At 39.0% G+C, this 18144-nt stretch overlaps 1 protein-coding gene across 5 annotated transcripts in view; it reads left to right on the top strand.

Annotated features, from left to right (window-relative positions):
* Pum3 (pumilio RNA binding family member 3) overlaps positions 1–17786 on the top strand; it is a 34871-nt gene extending 17085 nt beyond the window's left edge. For all 5 annotated transcript variants that reach the window (XM_090329704.1, XM_090329705.1, XM_090329706.1 and 2 more), the window contains exons 14-18: positions 8146–8288; positions 9019–9241; positions 10059–10146; positions 12949–13039; positions 17504–17786. In XM_090329704.1, coding sequence (XP_090185830.1) covers positions 8146–8288; positions 9019–9241; positions 10059–10146; positions 12949–13039; positions 17504–17636 — 678 coding nt within the window. In that variant the 3' untranslated portion in view covers positions 17637–17786. The remainder of the gene's footprint in view (positions 1–8145; positions 8289–9018; positions 9242–10058; positions 10147–12948; positions 13040–17503) is intronic.
* Positions 17787–18144: the final 358 nt, after the last annotated feature.

Below are 18144 nucleotides of genomic sequence, written 5' to 3'. Positions count from 1 at the left end.
GCGGTGTTGAGATTTGTTCAGAAATGCATAGTAGTTCTTCACGTAACATTTCTCCCTGTGGATAGACTACTTCTGCAGTTCCACACTTTTTATCGGTCTATCTGGGCTGGACTGAGTTGGTAAAGAAAGGCTAAGTCATGGAGCCTCTAGAGCTATCATGAAAGCTTTTGCAGAGCTAGATTAAAAGTTATTTCTAGAATTAAAATACTAACTTCCTTTTGCATTTCAGTTATTCCAACTCTGGTATAGCAGCTGCAAATACTGCAGTCAAATAGCTTGATAAAAAACCTACCTTTCAAAAAACTGAAATAGTTGTCATCTAGGAAACTATTTCTAAGGGAAGATTATGTTCTGAACTATTGGTTGTTTGTTTTATCCTGCAATGATTGTTCCTTTTCCTGACTGATTCTATGATCTCTCCTGTTACTTTTAGTGCTTAAGTGGTGTTGAGACGATGGTAGAGATTGCAGAAATGGCAATAAACAATTTTAGTGTTGGTAGAAGTGACCAGAATTGGTAATCTCTCAACCATTATTTGTTCATCTGAAGATGAATAGGCTACACTAGTGAATGTGGCTCTTGGAAAGTCTTGGTGACAAATAGTTCTGTAGATGGATCTGGAAAATCTACCTGTTGTCAGGTGGTTGTGCTGTGGCCCCTCTGTGTCCCATACTGTGGACTAGTATTGCTTAATGTTGGTAACAAGTATATGAGTTAGTAAGGAGAAAGATTTGTTTTCTGAAATGCCAGCTATCAGTCCAGTGTGTGGATTTCTCATGCCCTTGGTGTCATTTTCCAACTTTGTTCTTTACTATTTTAAAATTATGATGACTTTCTTTGAGATAGGATTGTGGGAAGAAACCAATTGGAGACTTTGATGTCACAGATCAGTGCCATTTTCCGTGTGACTCTATTACCCTTTGACTCCAATCAATAGTGACTGTTTTTCATTCCTGTGACAGAGATGGGGCCCATAGAATTGACTAATGAATAAAGTTGCTTCACAAAAATGGAAACAGGCTGGGCTTTTGAAAGTTTGCTTTTGTTAAATATTTTTACAACGCTGAAATTTGCATAACTGTTCTAAGTAGATTCAAACTTCCTTCAAGCGTCCCAGAATTGTGTGCTAGATTAATTTTTCCCAAAGATTTAAAGTTGCTGTCAAAACAGTTTAATTCCTTTGCTTATCAGCTCAGGGACCACAACTATTTAACCCACATTCCTAAAGATTCTTATTTAAGACAGCGTTCTCTGAATGGCTGGATCTGCCAGTCCTGCATTTCAGCTGCCTCCCACTGACAAATGCTGTACAGGTTCTACTGCGTATTACTAAACTATATAGCTAGTGATAAAACTCTGGAATGCTAATTGCTCTTGCATTTTCCCACCTATCCACCACAAAAACCTGTTGCACTGTGCCTGGCCTTTAAAAAAAAGCTGGGATGGGGTGTGGGGAGTGGGGGCAGAAGAGAAAGAGAGAGGTTTTAGTGTTGCAAAACTAGGGTACTCAGATTGCCTTAAGTTGAGATCCTAGCCTGGTCAGCTGAGCCTTTCTCCTTTTCCAAGTGAATACAAACTGTTTCTCTTTTATTTTACTTTCCGAAATAAACATATTAGAAAATTTGATCCAGTCTGCGGTGGGGGCACTGATCTATGCAACTGGTTGGACAGCCGAGTTCCTTGGAAAGAAAACGGGTACATTAGCCAGTCACTATTTGAGGGTGAATAAATATTGGCGCATACTTTTAAATGCCTTATCTTAAACATGTATTTAAAGAATAGTACAGTAAATATTTGGCCTCCCATCTGACATAAAGAACAAAATGTCCATTAGATGTGAAGTGTAATACATTCCTTTGCATAGTTACACATTTTGTGTAAGAGACATGGCATCTGTATGCTTTCTTTTTTTTTTTTTTTTGGCCAATCTTGGGCTTGAGCTCAGGGCCTGAGCACTGTCCTTGGACATTCTCAAGGCTAGAGTTCTGCCACTTGAGCCTCAGAACCATTTCTGGGTTTTTTCTATGTATGTGGTACCGAGGAATCAAACCCAGGTCTTCATGCATGCTAGGCAAGCACTCTACCACTAGGCCAAACTCCTGGCCCCTTGGCATCTGTATTCTGCAAGGTGCTTTTACGTTTGACTTTATATTATGAAATTTATTGTTAGGGTTCAAGAAGCCTCTTTTTGGGAAGAGCCAAGTAGTAAATATGTTTAGAGTTTGGGGCCATATGGTATCTGTCTCAAATTCTTACTTTTTATGCTTTTTAATAACCCTTTAAAGTGGCAGGGTGCCGTAGCTCACTATTGTAATCCTAGCTAGCTACTCAGGAAGGTGAGATCTGATGATCAAGGTTTAAAGCCAGCCGGTGCACAAAAGGACCTGAGACTCTTATCTCCAATTAACCTCCAGAAAATGGTACGGGGGGCCTGGCTCCAGGGTAGGATGGTAGCCTTGAATTGAAGAGCTGAGGGACAACGCCCAGGCCCAGTGGTAGGGTGATAGCCTTGAGCTGAAGAGCTCAGAGACAGCACCCAGGCTAAGTTCAAGCCCCCATGACCCACCAAAAATAATAATAATTCTTTAAAATGTAACATCCATTTTCTTAAGGGAAGGCTGCAGGCTGGATTTGACCCATGGACCATAATTTCCTTGGTTTTGTCTTAAGTCATTTACTTCTCTTGGCCAACTAGTGTTCTACTCTATAAGTACATTATAACTGATTTATTTTATTTTCTTGGTGATGGATGTTTATTTTAAGTTAGGGTCTCACTATGTGGCTGGCCTGAACTACTCTGAGAGTGGCCTGAGATGTTCTCTTAACTCAGTCCTTCTGCCTATGCCTCCCAGATTCTAAGTTTACAAAGGTATGCCACCACTCCTGCCTGATTTTTTTTCCCCACATTTTTAAGAACTACTTTATGAAGAGCTGGCAGTGTTAGCCCAGTGGTAAAGCACTGGTCTAGCATGCAGAAAGTACTGAATCTAGCACTGAAAAGAAATTAAACAGCAGCCCCCAAATCCTGGAAATTATTATTTAATTGGCATTAAATTTTGCTATTCCAGATTCTTCTGTGAACAGATGTTTTTTAAAATGCTTGTTCATCCACATCACCCCCTATTTTCCACTATTTTACCCCTCAAATCCCTCCCCTCAAGTTAAGTAGTTCAATTTTTACAGTCATGTTTTCTTCACCATGCATACATTAATAGTTCGTCTAAGTCATTGCTTACTAGAATTGCTGGGTGTGCAATCTGCAGGCTGTACATATGTTACATAGTCATGTGTCTTGTTTCTGCAGTCATTATAAAACACTGCCTTATACAGCATTTTAATAAGCAGCCAAGAAGATGCAGTATAGTGACTGGATTTCCTGATCGTCAGCTTAAAACCACAGCTTAATAATCACTCCTAAGTTCTTTTTTTTTAATTTTTAAAATTTTTTTGTGGGTCATGGGGCTTGAACTCGACCTGGGCGCTTCCCTGAGCTCTTTAGCTCAAGGCTACCACCCAACCCCTGTGCCTGGGCGTTGTCCCTGAGCTCTTCAGTTCAAGGCTACCATCCTACCTTGGAGCCAAGCCCCACTTCCCATTTTCTAGGGATTAATTGGACATAAGAGTGTAAGGTTCTTTTGTGCCTGGGCTGGCTTTGAACCTTCATCCTTAGATCTCAGCCTCCAGAGTAACTAGGATTACAGGCTTGAGCCACCAGCGGTGCTCACAGTCACTCCTAAGTTCTGAAGACCACTCCTTAGATAATGTTCTCTAATCAGATCTCCATGTTGTTCCTCTTACTAGGGGCTTACGTCACATTTCATTGTAATCTGAGGCAGGGTGTATAGACTTAGAGATCTCCATCAACTAGATGGGGAAGTGACTGGGACAGATCCGGTGGGATGAGGATGAGGAGGTGAGAGGAATGAGGCTGTGTGCCTTCTCTAAGGTGGCTCCTCCTTCAAAGCTCTGAGTTCCAAATGGACTCTTCTCCTTTTAACTGAGGTATGGTACATACCATAAAAGGTACCTCCTTAACCACTGTTGAGTGCTATCAGTAAATGTCTTCATATTGATGTATAGTCTCCATGACTTTTATTCTTGTAAAACTAAAACCCTATTGAACTATACTACCAGTTTTGTTTTTGTTTTTTTGTGTATGTGTGTGTGCAGCCAAGGTACAGTACAGTGAAATCCACTGGGTTTGTTTGCTTTTTCTTTTGGCCTAGAACCCAGGGCCTCACATTTATTGGCAAGCACATTAGTTTTTATCAATACTCCCAGTCCTATAGCTTCCAGTTGTGTTTTAGATAGAATCTGGGGCTAACTTTGTCCTAGGTTGGTCTCAGACCTAAAATGCCCACATTATTTTTAAAGCAAAACATGAGGCTGTATGCTAATCTTACCTTTCCTTAACATTTCTGGTAGTATTAACTTTCCAGGAACTCTCATTCATTTTGATAGATATTAGTTTTTTATAGCTAAAGTCGTATTTTTATCCTTATATGTGAACTTGGCTGTTTTTGTATTTTCATCTTCTGTTTACTCTCTTACTTCCTCTGTGTGTGCGTCTGATTTGACCTTTACCTGGCCTTTTTGAAGAAGGTTGGCAAAGGAAGTGCCACGGCATCTGGCAGAACCTCAACACCAGGAGGTCAGAGCTGGCCAGAGATATCTTAGGAGGGAGGCCCTCATTCTTCCATGCTTCTGTTCTGTTCACCTGTCTGTTTTTTAAAAAAATATATTTTTATTGTAATAAATAAAAGGGTTACATGAGATTTGCCAGATAGAAGGTGCATTAATTCACATACATTGATACCCTTTCACATGTCTGGGTACCCATTACCCTCCCCCCCACCCACCACCCTCATCTGTCTGCTTTAAAAGACAAAATTACATTAAAAAGCCTCATGATTCTTAAGTGTGTTCTTAGGGAGTAAACTAAGACAAACTTAAAAGTTATCACAATTGGCACTGTTTCTCATAAGGGAGCAAGCTCATGACTGCCAGCATTATTTAATCTCCACATTTAAGGTTGCTGTATAGTGACAGACATATGTTCCATAGGAAAACATAGACATTATGGCAGTTTCAGTTTGTGCGCATTTTCTGATTTCCTAGTGGTCAGAGCCTATGGGTCAAGCTGGCTATTTCCTGTACAAACAAAGGAACTAAAGTAGCAGAGTGAAGGATTTTCAAAAAACAGCTTGCCAAAGTCAGTACACAGTCATCTATGCTATGGATAGATAGTTCCTACCTGTTTATACACATTAAAGAAATCATTAGTTCTCTCCATATGATAATCTAGAATTTTCATCTCTTTTCTCTGTAATTGAGGTTAAAGAGAAATAGGATACTGCTACTTAAAGTAGCATCTGTTTTTGTTTTCCAGAGATGGGTGTTTTCAGTGGCAGAGAAAGCTGAATTGAAGGTGAAATAGAAGTATTAAAATTTTAAGTTTAATAAAGTTGTCTATAAAGTATATTTAAATTTTTTAACTTGAAAAGACTTCTTCACAGCCTGTGGCAGTGATGTTCAAGGGACCAGGCCTGAAAGCATTTTTATGTGTACCTTGAAGTCGTCTTTTCTGCCCAAACAATCAGATCTGTGGAACCAAAGAAAAAACACTGCTACTTGGTGTCCCCTTCTTTTCTCTTTGTTCTAAGGAAAAGATACTGACTAAAATAGAATAGCTCTTATAGTTCTTTACCACAATTTCCCTGTCTTGTCTCTCATAGAAAGAAGAGTTAAAATGGGCCTTCTCTTTTTAGTTTTTGAGGAAGGGTCTGCTGTGTCACTCAGGCTGGCTACCAACCTTGGATCCACCTGTCTCAGCTCCAAGTGCTGACACTGTAGGCATGTGACACTTTTTGTCTGGCTTCCAGCATCCTTTGATTTTATTTTTTTTTGCAGTGCTGTACTGGAATTTGAACTTGATTGCCTTGCAACTAAGCAAGCCCTAGCATTAAGGACCATGAAGGATTGTCGTTTTAAAACTATTGAAATTAGGGGGGTGGGGGGCAGGGGGAGGGTAATAGGTACCAAGACATGTGAAAGGGTATCAATGTATGTGAATTAATGCACCTTCTATCTGGCAAATCTCATGTAACCCTTTTATTTATTACAATAAAAATATATTTAAAAAATTAAAAATTAAAAAAATAAATAAAATAAAACCTTTTTATTTCTACAAAAAAACTATTGAAATTAGCCTAGCCTTTGTATCTTTCTCATCCCTTTCCTTTAACGAATTAACAGATTAAATAATGAAGCATCTTCCCTCTTTTATGAGTTTGTTGAAGTTTCAGACACCTAACGGTACAATAAAGGCATTCTATAGATCTCCTATGTTTGTAGCCCTTAACACCTGGCTATCAGAAACACATGAACAAGACCCAGTGGCTCATGTCTGTAAATCCTAGTTACTTGGGAAGTTGAGAGCTGGAGGATCAAATTTCAGGACCATCGCTGGCAGAAAAGTTAAAGATCTTACATGAAAAATAATCAGCAAAGAGCAGGGCTAAGAGTGACTCAGGTAGTTGTGTATCAGCCTAAGCAAGGTTGAGGCCCTGAATTCAAACTCCAGTACTATCCTCAGCTGCCTCAAAACACATCCCAAATCTACTTTTGAAGCTGAATAGCTTTTGATTCTATGTACATTCCTTTTTCAATTTTCTTTTTCTGTCTTCCTTTGTACTACTGAAATTTTACGTTCTTTTTCCTGGGAGGGTAAAATTCTTATGTGTATTCTCAGGTGGTTAGCGCTATTGAGTCTTTTCTGAGAATTTTTATGTGAAAATCACTGCTGACCATACCTTCCTCAGTAGTGTTCAGGAGAACCAGGTGAGAACAGGACACTGGTGGTGTGAAGATCAGTTCACATGGCAGACATACAGCTCTCAGCTACTCAGTAAGAATAGCGTGTTAGCCATTCTTCCTAATGATCAAAAGCACATAGGGTTTTGTGCAAAAATTTAGGGAAGCTTAGAAATTTGATGTGTGGGGATCTGGAGCTGCAGTATCAACCTTGGGGTCCTGAAGGTGTTGCTGAATATTGATCCCATGGCTGATGGATGACTTAACTTACATATTAGTTTTTTATACCAAGTTATTAATGTTATCCCAATAAATAGACATTTTCAAGTTAAACATGCCCAAATCTGTCACCACAAAGAATTCCTGCCCTTCGGGAGTTACATGGGTTTTGTTTGATTGTTTTAGAGAGATTGGCAGTTTGGACTAGTCAGAACTCTGCCCCTCGTTATATCGTCTCCTTTCTCTTTTCTGAACTCACCCATAAACTGGGCCAGTTGAACTGAATTCTGTCTGTGATTCCCAATGTAGTTAAGAAGAATCTATGGTGCTCAAACACTTATACATTTGAATGTTTATAAAGGTTGTTACAAGAAATGGGAAGTGACAAAGGGAAATTTTAATAATGTTTTCTTTGTATTTTCTCTATTTAAAAATTAAAAAGCCCTTATAAACAGTGACTTTGGGTGGAAACCTTAGATTGACATGGGATCAAGGCAGCATTGCTCCTGTCACTTGGTTCATGCACTGTGAAGGGAGTCTCGTTCCTGGGTATGTGCAGGGAAAGACTATACAGAGAGATTGGCAGCTACATGGAGAAATCTGCCCTCCTCCACACACTTCTTTTCATTGTAGTAGTCAAATAGCTTTCATTTGGTATTGATAAACAATAACCTTTAAAGCCTTTAACCACCTATTCTTTCTATTAGTGTCTTGTTTTCCTCCCGCACTTTGGTTTCAGCTGAGAAATTTGAGAGGTATGTCTGTCACTGGAGCTCAGCTGCAGGTGAACTGTATCTACTCAGTAATCCTATTCAGTGCCCTCTCTAGTAATAGTAACCTAAGAAATATAGGTCTTAGTGAATGAAGATAATGCCTTAAGTCCTTGGGTTTGGTCAGTGACTGTCACTGGGTGAATCAGTAATAACCTGTCACTGTTCTGACTGTTCTAAATGTAAATCTTTGTGCCTTACTGAGATGATTTCCAAACAGAATTAAGTCCACCTTTGCCAGTAAGTACAATAGTTAGATGTGTATTCTTCATTACCATTCATGTCTAAGCATACATGAAGAATGTAGCTAACAGTTCATTTTTTTGTATGTGTAACTTTACAGGAAATTATTAGTTCCTTGCCTAACATAATAAATGATAAATATGGAAGAAAGGTTCTGTTGTACTTACTGAGTCCCAGAGATCCTGCCCATACAGTGAGAGAAATCATTGAAGTTCTGCAGAAAGGAGATGGCAATGCACACAGGTAAAGCCAGGAAATGATGTGACTCTTATTTTTTCTACTCAGACTGCTTATTAATTCCAGGCAGTATGCTTTCAGAAATGTGTGTGTGCACACGCACACACGCGCGTGTGCACCCACACTTCCCTCTCATTTTAAAGCTTTCCAAAAGATGAATTCTATTTTTAAACCTATAGTTTTGACAGATGAAGTGCTCAGAGAAAGTAAAACTTACATGCCAGAAAAGAAAGGGAAAAAAACTCCGAGTACTTAACAAGTAGCAGACACCGTTAGGTGATTTGGTTTTCTTTGTTCTGCTTTATTTTCATGGTATTACATGGTATTACATGTTTTGAGTATTCTAGAGAGCAGGGTCTATACAAAGGTATTGTAAACATGTGCTGTCTTTTAGGAATAGTTATTGTTTGGTTTATTGGTTATTGTTTAGTGTAGTTTTAGATTGGTTTGGAGTGTGTGTGTGTGTGTGTGTGTGTGTGTGTGTGTGTGATATTTCAAAAGCCACACTTCATTGATTAAATGCTTGTGTATGTGAGGCATTATTCAGATTCTAGGGATACAGAGGAAAACAACACACCCTACTATTGTTTTGTCTACAAGCTTAATGTAAAGGTAGACAACTACTAATAGAGGGTGATCCAGTCTATGCTAATCTTTTCAGGGCTTTGTGATAATAACATCACCCTTTTTACTTCATTTGTCTTAATGTACCACTTCATTCAACACACTCTGACAGTAAGAAAGATACGGAGATACGCCGTCGAGAGCTCCTGGAATCCATTTCTCCAGCTTTGTTAAGCTACCTGCAAGGACATGCGCATGAGGTGGTGCTCGATAAGTCTGCATGCGTGCTGGTATCCGACATTCTGGGATCTGCCATTGGCGACGTTCAGCCTGCCATGAATGCTATTGCCAGCTTGGCGGCAGCAGAGTTGCATCCCGGAGGCAAGGATGGCAAGGTAGCATACTGTTATAAGATGAGAAGAAAACCACCAAGGGTATAAAACCTGCCCCCAGAGAAACTACTGCCATGCAAAGTCCTGTGATAGCATCATATTTGAAATTGATAAAAATGTTATCTTTTCCACCAGATGCTGGTGACTTATGCTCAAGGGCATGAGATCAAGAAAATCTCAGTGCAGAAAAATTGACAGGGCTGAAAGCGTAGTTCAAGTGTTAGAGCACCAGCCTAGCAAGTGTGAGGCTCTGAGCTCAACTATGAGTACCACCAAAAGGAGAAGAAGTGTGGTGATCTCATAGAACCACAGTAAACCCCAAATCCTACTGTGACTATCATTCATGATAATATCCAGTATACATCTATACTGGATAAGGAGACACTTGTACCAGGTACTGTGAGATGACTGATGCAGCCCTTAGAAAGCAGGTTGAACTATAGAATCCTTTTTCTAGATTCTCAGATCATTCTAAAATGTGTATTTAAATATTACATCCCAGAGGTTTCTTTGTACCTCAGAATTCTAGTTACCACCTGAAAAGTACCCAGGTAAGCGTGATTTTAGATGAGCTTTGTAGTGTTAAAATTCACCAAGGCAAGACTGAACTGCTTTGTGGGGACTGCAAATCTCTTGCATGAGCATACTTTATTTTGGCCTGGCTAGTAGCTAAAATGTCTGGTCTCTAGAATGCTATGCCCTCTAGATAAAGAGCCTTTAAAGTTGGCTGACTTAGTTGTATGTAGTGGTGGAGACTGAACTGTGGGCCAAAGGTGGGTGAAAAGAGCTTTTGAGTGAACTTGTTCTTGATTCATCATAGCTTCATGTGGCTGAGCATCCTGCCGGACATCTGGTGCTGAAGTGGCTCATAGAGCAAGATAAAAAGATGAAAGAAAATGGGAGAGAAGGTAGGCCATACCTTTTCTTGTATTTTATGAAGAATTCCTGCAACTCCTGGCATCCTTGGACTTTACACTGTCTTTTGATCTTCTATTACCATGTTTGTCGAATATTTTAAAATAATATCTGAATAAAAATGATGTAGTGATTAGGGATGGTGTTCTTTCCCTAGGGGAACTTGTGTCCAAGATTTATGTAGGGTTTCATTTTTGTTTTTGGCTTTCTTAACTCTCCCTTTTCTTCCCTTTCCTACTACTTTAGACATTTAAATGGATTTGGTTAGTTACCTAAAATGGTATTCTGTTCCTTGAGGATGGCATTACACTGCCTCTGATCGAAAAGCATGATTTTATCTCTAGTTTGGTGTAAGCAAAAGGAAATCACCCTCATTAGAATGTTATGCAGCTGTTCTTTTGTTTGACATTGAGATGCGTGTGTCTGCGGAGTTAGCTGGTCCTTGGTTCTTTCTGTAAGCCAGGTTGCTCAGAAGAATTTCAGCTCTGGAGTGTGGGCAGTATCTTCTATCCAACTGGAAATTTGCGTACCATTCCCCTCTCAGACTTTTGTTTAATATATAAGCAACTAGGGGCCAGGAGTTTGGCCTAGTGGTTAAAGTGCTTGCCTAGCATGCACGAAGACCCGGGTTCAATTCCTTGGTGACACATACATAGAAAAAAGCCGGGAGTGGTGCTGAGGCTCAAGTGGTAGAGCTCTAGCCTTGAGAAAGTCCAAGGACAGTGCTCAGGCCCTGAGCTCAAGCCCAGGACTGGCAAAAAAAAAAAAAAAAAAAAAAAAATATATATATATATATATATATATATATGTATATATATGAGCAACTAATGGGGTCCATCCCTACTCCCTCTCCCCTCTCCCCCAGGTTAACTGTTTCGGCTTTCTATTTCTGTGGCAAAAAAAAAAAAGGAAAGATTAAGAATTCATGAATTAAAGGCAAGCTGAAGTTGTGAGGCCAGGAACATAATAGTAGAGCTGTTATTTCTCACTCTATCTTTCACAATAAGAAGTATTTTTTCACTGTGATTTTGTAAAAGAGGAGCTTCTACTAAAGAAAAATCATGTAGTGAAGTGTCTTTCTCATTAAAAACTTTGGTACGAAGTTGAATTATACCGTAAGAATTGTTAATACCCAACACATTTTCTAGTGATTTTTTTCTTAATTTAAATCTGAAGAGAAGAGGAAGGAAAAATAAGAGAGAAACAAAGGGACAGAAAGGAAGTGTTCTGATAGTCCTATTCCTGTATGGGCCTGGTATGTTTTTCAATTTCAAGTAGCACCCACTGATTGTGTCCAGCTGTTTTAATCATTGCGGTGTCACAAGCCACCTCAAAGCTTAGTAGTTTGCAAAGCAAGCTGGCAGATTGATACAGGGTGTTGGCCAAGAATCAATAGTTTCAGTTCCACCTAGGCTCTTGAGCTTCCTCACCCTGTGGTTAGTTCTTTAGAATCAATATCCAAAGGAAACAACGTCATAGTACTTTTATGATTTATCATCAGGAGTTATCTGGTGTCATTCTCACATGTTCTGCTATCAAGGCAGTCAGACCTACTACATAGATTTAACAATAAACTTAGATTCCATTACTACATGGGGGAGGGAGGGAGTGCAGTATTGTATAAGAACACACACAAGGGCCTGGAGTTTGGCCTAGTGGTTAAAGTGCTTGCCTAGCATGCACGAAGACCCGGGTTCGATTCCTCGGTACCACATACATAGAAAAAAGCCAGAAGTGGTGCTGAGGCTCAAGTGGTAGAGCTCTAGGCTTGAGAAAGTCCAAGGCCAGTGCTCAGGCCCTGAGCTCAAGCCCAGGACTGGCAAAAAAAAAAAAAAAAAGAACACACACAAGATGTTCCTGTGGTCACCTTGGAAAACAAGTGGTCCCATTAGCTGATCTCTGTCCCTCTGTAAACAAGTGCATGGGAGGCTGGATAGGTTCTGTGGCTCTTACTGGGTCATTACCTTTGGTTATCTTTGACTTGTACATGTTACTCAACCAAGATGTTTGCATTTTAAGATAAGCTATCCCTTCCATGTGCACTAAATGGCTGCCACTAGAATTCTCCTTTGTCAAAGAATGAGTCACACTTACATGGCACATAGAACTTGAGAATCTGAAGTACATACTAGAGTGAACAAGATAAATGGTACTCTCGATGTGTAGATATCCACATGTTATAGGGAGAAAATGCTCTATTTAACCTAGAATGGCCATTCTGTTGTTTAGTGGCACCTTCTGTGAGAGCATTCCTCCATGAGAGAAAACTTGATTTCATCTACTCACAAGGTGCTGCCATCAAACATTTGCTTCCTGAATAACTATCAGATCAGTATTAAAGAAATGCAAATGTGACCAAGTGAGCCTTTTTTAGGATTTGATGTTTTTCTTCAGGAATTAATGCTAAACAGGTTTTGGGATCACAGTTAAAAGAAATGACTAGACCAGGTATTGATGGCTCACATTTGTATTCCTAGCTACTCAGGAGCCTGAGATCTGATAATTGTGGTTCAAAGCCAGCCAGGGCAAGAAAGTCCATGAGACTCATCTCGAATTCACCACTGGAAAACTGAAGTGGAGCTATGGCTCAAAAGTGGTAAAGCAAAAGAGCTTAGGAAGACCTAGTCTCTGATCAGGTCCCATGAATAACAAACAACAAAGGCTGTACTAATACAATATACAAACTGGCACAAGAATTATTAGTGTTTATTAAAACTTTTGCAAGGTTAAAGGTAGTAAGGAAAAGGAATAAAAGTTTGCCAATGATATTCATTAAGCTTCCATATATTTTATAGGTTGTTTTACAAAAACACTTGTAGAACATGTTGGTATCAAGAACCTGAAGACCTGGGCTAGTGTGAATCGAGGTGCTATTGTCCTTTCCAGGTGTGTATAATGTCTTTATTTTTGCAGAATCTGGTCATGCAAAAAATAGAATTCCTTCCCATTTATGATGTCTTTGATACAGTATTTTTCTCAATAGTGGTTTGAAATTTGTCTTTTATGATCTGTGGTCCAGACACGTCCACCAAATACTTTTCCTTCAGAAAATCAGTTTTCAGGATTTCTTTTTTTTTTTTTTTTGCCAGTCCTGGGCTTGAGCTCAGGGCCTGAGTCCTGTCCTTGGATTTTCTCAAGGCTAGAGCTCTACCACTTGAGCCTCAGCACCACTTCCGGCTTTTTGCTATGTATGTGGTACCGAGGAATCAAACCCGGGTCTTCGTGCATGCCAGGCAAGCACTTTAACCACTAGGCCAAACTCCCGGCCTCAGGATTTCTTTTAATCGTCAACATTTAAGTGTGTCAAAGATCACAGAATTATGACATATACAGGGTATCATCATGTATGGTTATTCATGTATAGTTATAAAGATAACTATACATTTATATTTTAAAATATAAATATATATGATATTCCCAGTCTAGGGCCTGAATCTAGCTCTTGCTTGACTTTTTTGCTCCTAGCTAATGATCTACCACTGAGCTGTGTCTCCATTCTGATTTTTGCTGGTTAATTGGATATAAGAGTTTTGAGATTTTTGTCTGTGCTGTCTTTGAGCCTCATTTCTCAGCTTTCTGAGTAGCTAGGATCATAGATGTAAACCACTGGCACACATGGATAAGGTCTGTATCCATGAAAACTATTACAAATCTATTTTTAAAATCATACCTAAGTTTATCATTGTATTTTATGAATTTATAAAGAGTTCACAAATAATGTATAACTAAAATCATATGCATATTGTCTATTTCTACTGTAAAGTGAAGGGAATTTGATGATGTGAGAACTTGGGCCTGTCTTAGAAATTGTCCTCTGGACTACATTGAGTTTATAATTTACAGGTCATTGAAATTTCCTTGCATTTTATGCTCAGATAAACCCTTTCTGTTAAGATCATTCATTTTGAAAGATTTGTGTGCTGCTTTGAGCATTTACTTGATTTTCTTCCCCTGCTGTGTTACCACGGTTTCAGAAAACAAATACTAATCCAAGTGTGGTTTTCCCACCATGTTTCACTTGCATCTTGGCTTTATAAGGTTAACTATATAGTTTGCAAGTGTCAGGTTAAATATTTCTTTAGTTTGTACTCTGAGCTAGTATGTATATACACAGATATTCAAGACTATTTTGATTTTCCTCTGGGCCAATGTCTTCAACATATCTGCTTCATACAGATCATTTTACTCACATCTAATTAAAAGTTGTTAATTTTTCAGTAGATGTTGAGTGGACATTATTATCTCAAACAACATTTTTTTTGTCATAAGTTTATTAGGCCTTTGGAATGCTAATACCTTCTGACACAGTCTTTCCTTATACTCAGTTAAGTAGAAAATTTAGTGATGTCATGAAATTAATTTATAAAGCTCTAGCAGAGCTCCCCTAGGGTAGATCCCTGTTAACAGGATATAATTTATAGGTTAATTATTTTTAGGTTTGTTGTGTAGTACTGTCTGGAACTACTGTAGGAACATATGAAATACTTGAATTTCTGAATAGAAATTGAACTATTTTGTTACTTTAACAATGGAATCATGTTCGTTTTTTGGAATAGTGTGTTTGACTTCTTAGGTAAGATTCCCTGCCTTATTGAAGTTTTACTTGAAACTCATGTTTTCTTTTTGAGTTTTTTTTTTTATGTATTTGTTTCTGTTTTCTTTTTCACTTGATCTTTTTACAGCAAGAGAAAAGAAAAAAAAGTCGGTCTGGCATGCTATCTGAAAAAGAGCTTAGGGAAGCAGAATACAATAGAATCTAGGAGCACAGGCTCTAGACACATTGCCAGATTTCCCATCCCAATTTACTGTCTACCCTTGGGAAAATTCTTGAGCTTCTGTAGTTTTCTGTATTTGTAGAACAAGGTTAATAAGAACCCTAAAGTGGTTGTGAGAAGTAAGCCTATGGCATGTGCTCACTAAATGTTAATTGGAACTAAGTGTTATATGTATAACTGTGTGGTTAGCCAAGTTGTGTACAAGTTTCTAAATGAATCAAATGTTTTTTTTTGTTGTTGTTGTTGTTTTTTTTTTGCCAGTCCTGGGCTTGAGCTCAGGGCCTGAGCACTGTCCTTGGACTTTCTCAAGGCTAGAGCTCTACCACTTGAGCCTCAGCACCACTTCCGGCTTTTTTCTATGTATGTGGGACTGAGGAATCGAACCCGGGTCTTCGTGCATGCTAGGCAAGCACTTTAACCACTAGGCCAAACTCCCGGCCCCTCAAATGTTTTTTGTTTTGTTTTGTTTTTTATTGTAATTAGTAAAAGGGTTACATGATATTTGCCAGATAGAAGGTGCATTAATTCACATACATTGATACCCTTTCACATGTCTTGGTACCCATTTCCCTCCCCCCCCCACACCCCCCACCTGTCTTGGTTTTCCCCCCTTCCCTATCAAATTTCAAATATCCAAATACAAATAAATTCAATATATCAGATAACAAAGTGAGATACTATACCAATATGAGATAACCAAGGGACAGCAAAGGAGATGAGAGACAACATAGTACATTAAGGCTTTTGTTTCAATATCCTGGAGGTCCTTTCAATTAGCTTCACATTATATGGCCTTATGTATCAAGATTTTGCTCTATTGCAGATCTCTGCTAGTAGAGCCCAAGGTTTCTACTGATTATGATGAATGAGGGAAACCATTGAGCCTAAGTTCCTTTGAGTCTGGCTTACTTCACTTAATATGATTTTTTCTAAGTCTCTCCATTTCCTAACAAATGGGGCGATGTCATTCTTTCTGACAGCAGCATAGAATTCCATTGTGTACAAATATCACAACTTGTTGATCCACTCATCAACTGAGGGATATCTAGGTTGGTTCCATATCTTTACTATGGTGAATAGTGCTGCAATGAACATTGTTGTGCTAGTGGATTTAGTATGTCCTTGTTTCTGGATGTTTGGGTAAATGCCAAGTACTGGAATTGCTGGGTCATAGGGGAGTTCTATGTTTAGCCTTTTGAGAGATCTTCACCAGCGAAACAACGGACAAAGGCCTCATATCTAAAATATATCAACAACTCAAAAAATTGAATCACTCCAAAACTAACCTCCAAAGTAACAACCATCCCATTAAACAATGGGCCAAAGACTTAAAGAGAGTCTTCTCTGAAGAAGAAACAAAAATGGCCTATAGACACATGAAGAAATGTTCAACATCTCTGGTCATAAAAGAAATGCAAATCAAAACAACTCTAAGATTCCACCTCACTCCAGTTAGAATGGCCAGGGTCAGGAAAACGAATGACAACAGATGCTGGAGGGGATGTGGCCAGGAGGGATCACTACTACACTGTTGGTGGGAGTGCAAACTCGTTCAACCATTGTGGAAAGCAGTGTGGCAGAACCAAATGTTTTAAAAAACGTCAAAAGAATCAAAAATCTATTAAAAAGGCACTTTGTTTACTACCTTTCTCAGCTCTGAGGTGGCAAGCTATAGAATATTGTCTTTCCTAAACAGTAGAATGTTGTGTGGGGCGGGTAACCTATCTTTACTGACAAGATGGATGTTATCAGGACTGGGATTTTTAGAAAGGCCACAAGAGACTTTCTCCTAGGCTAGCATTTATACAGAGTCCTGCAGAATTAGGAGAGAGAACATGAAATTCAGTCCTTTCATCTCCAGTTTCTTGACTATAGTAATGGTAAGCTACTTGGGCAAGGTTTTAGAAAGCAAAAGCTAGGGTTATTTTTGTTTAATAGCTAACATTTGTTGAGTGCTTACTGATAGGCCCTGCCTTCAGATACCACATCATTTGAGTGTCACAGAAAATGCCTGGGAGCTTAGGGTATAGCTCAGTGGTAGAGCCAGTGGATGCTTAGCTTTGTTGAGGCCTTAGGTTCAGTTCTCCTCCCAACCACCTCCCAGTGAGGGAGCAAAGTAGGTTTTGTTGTTATCAGGGAAGAAAAAAGTGTCACTCTTAGCCTTTAGCTTTACACCTTTCCTTTCAGCACTTCACCTGGGTAAAATCAGTATTCGGGAATCTTTCTCCCCCTTGGCTACCTGCTTTAGTCAAGTGGTATCATGAATAAAGAAGAGAAAGAACAGGTGTCTGCTCTAGCTTATAGTCTGGATAGGAGAGTAAAGCTAACCTATATGTATAGTGATTTTAAATCAGTATGTAGTTCTAAGATAAAAGTCAAGTCTTTGAGTGACTTCATCTTCAGGATTATAAAACATTTTTATGTGCCCTTCCTAATTCAGCTGGTGAATTAAAAAAAATACACTCTGTATTTATAGGAGTTGAATCACAGTACAATGTTTGGGTACCAGTATTATAGATTATCTGTGGCTTGTTATGAACATTTAATATTTGTCACTTTTTTTTTTCCTCTTCAGCCTCCTACAGAGTTCTGACCAAGAAGTTGCAAACAAAGTCAAAGTTGGACTGAAATGCCTGATTCCCACACTGGAAAAAAACAAAAACAGTAGCAAAGGAGTAGAGACTCTGCTTGAGAAACTGACTGCCTAGACAGAAGCAAACTCCGAGCAAGATAGAATCTGTTTTGCTGTTCCCTAGTTCTCTTTTCTGCTTTTCCAGTATAGAAAAGGGGCAAAGGGAGCTCTGTACGTGTGTTTCTTTATATATGAATCTATTTATAAAAATGGTTTGTAAAGATGGTCTATATATATGTTTTTTGATCCTTGCTATTTCTGTCCTTGAACTCCAAGCAGATCACAGTGTGAGGCAGTAATGGGGAAGATTTGTCGATTATGAATGGTGGAATCAAATAAATGCAGAATGTGGTTGAGTTTGTGCCTTTAGAGAGTAGTAGTTTGAGAAGGCTGCCTGGAAGAGGTGGAATTTGAAGGGCCATTATTCATGAGGAAGGCAGGAGATGGGAGGAAGGTAGGAGATGGGGAAAAGCCAGAACTCTTGAGTAGGCACAGTAAGATGAAAATGAATGTGTCTAGACTGAATGTCTTGAGGCTTTGGTGAGGCACGTGAGGCACCTTGCAATGAAGGCAGCTGACTTTGT

This window comes from Megascapheus bottae, chromosome 3, assembly GCF_031878675.1.
Source record: "Megascapheus bottae isolate mThoBot1 chromosome 3, mThoBot2.hap1, whole genome shotgun sequence".
In the NCBI taxonomy this organism is placed as follows: domain Eukaryota; kingdom Metazoa; phylum Chordata; class Mammalia; order Rodentia; family Geomyidae; genus Megascapheus; species Megascapheus bottae.
This window is presented reverse-complemented; position numbering and strand designations above follow the sequence as displayed.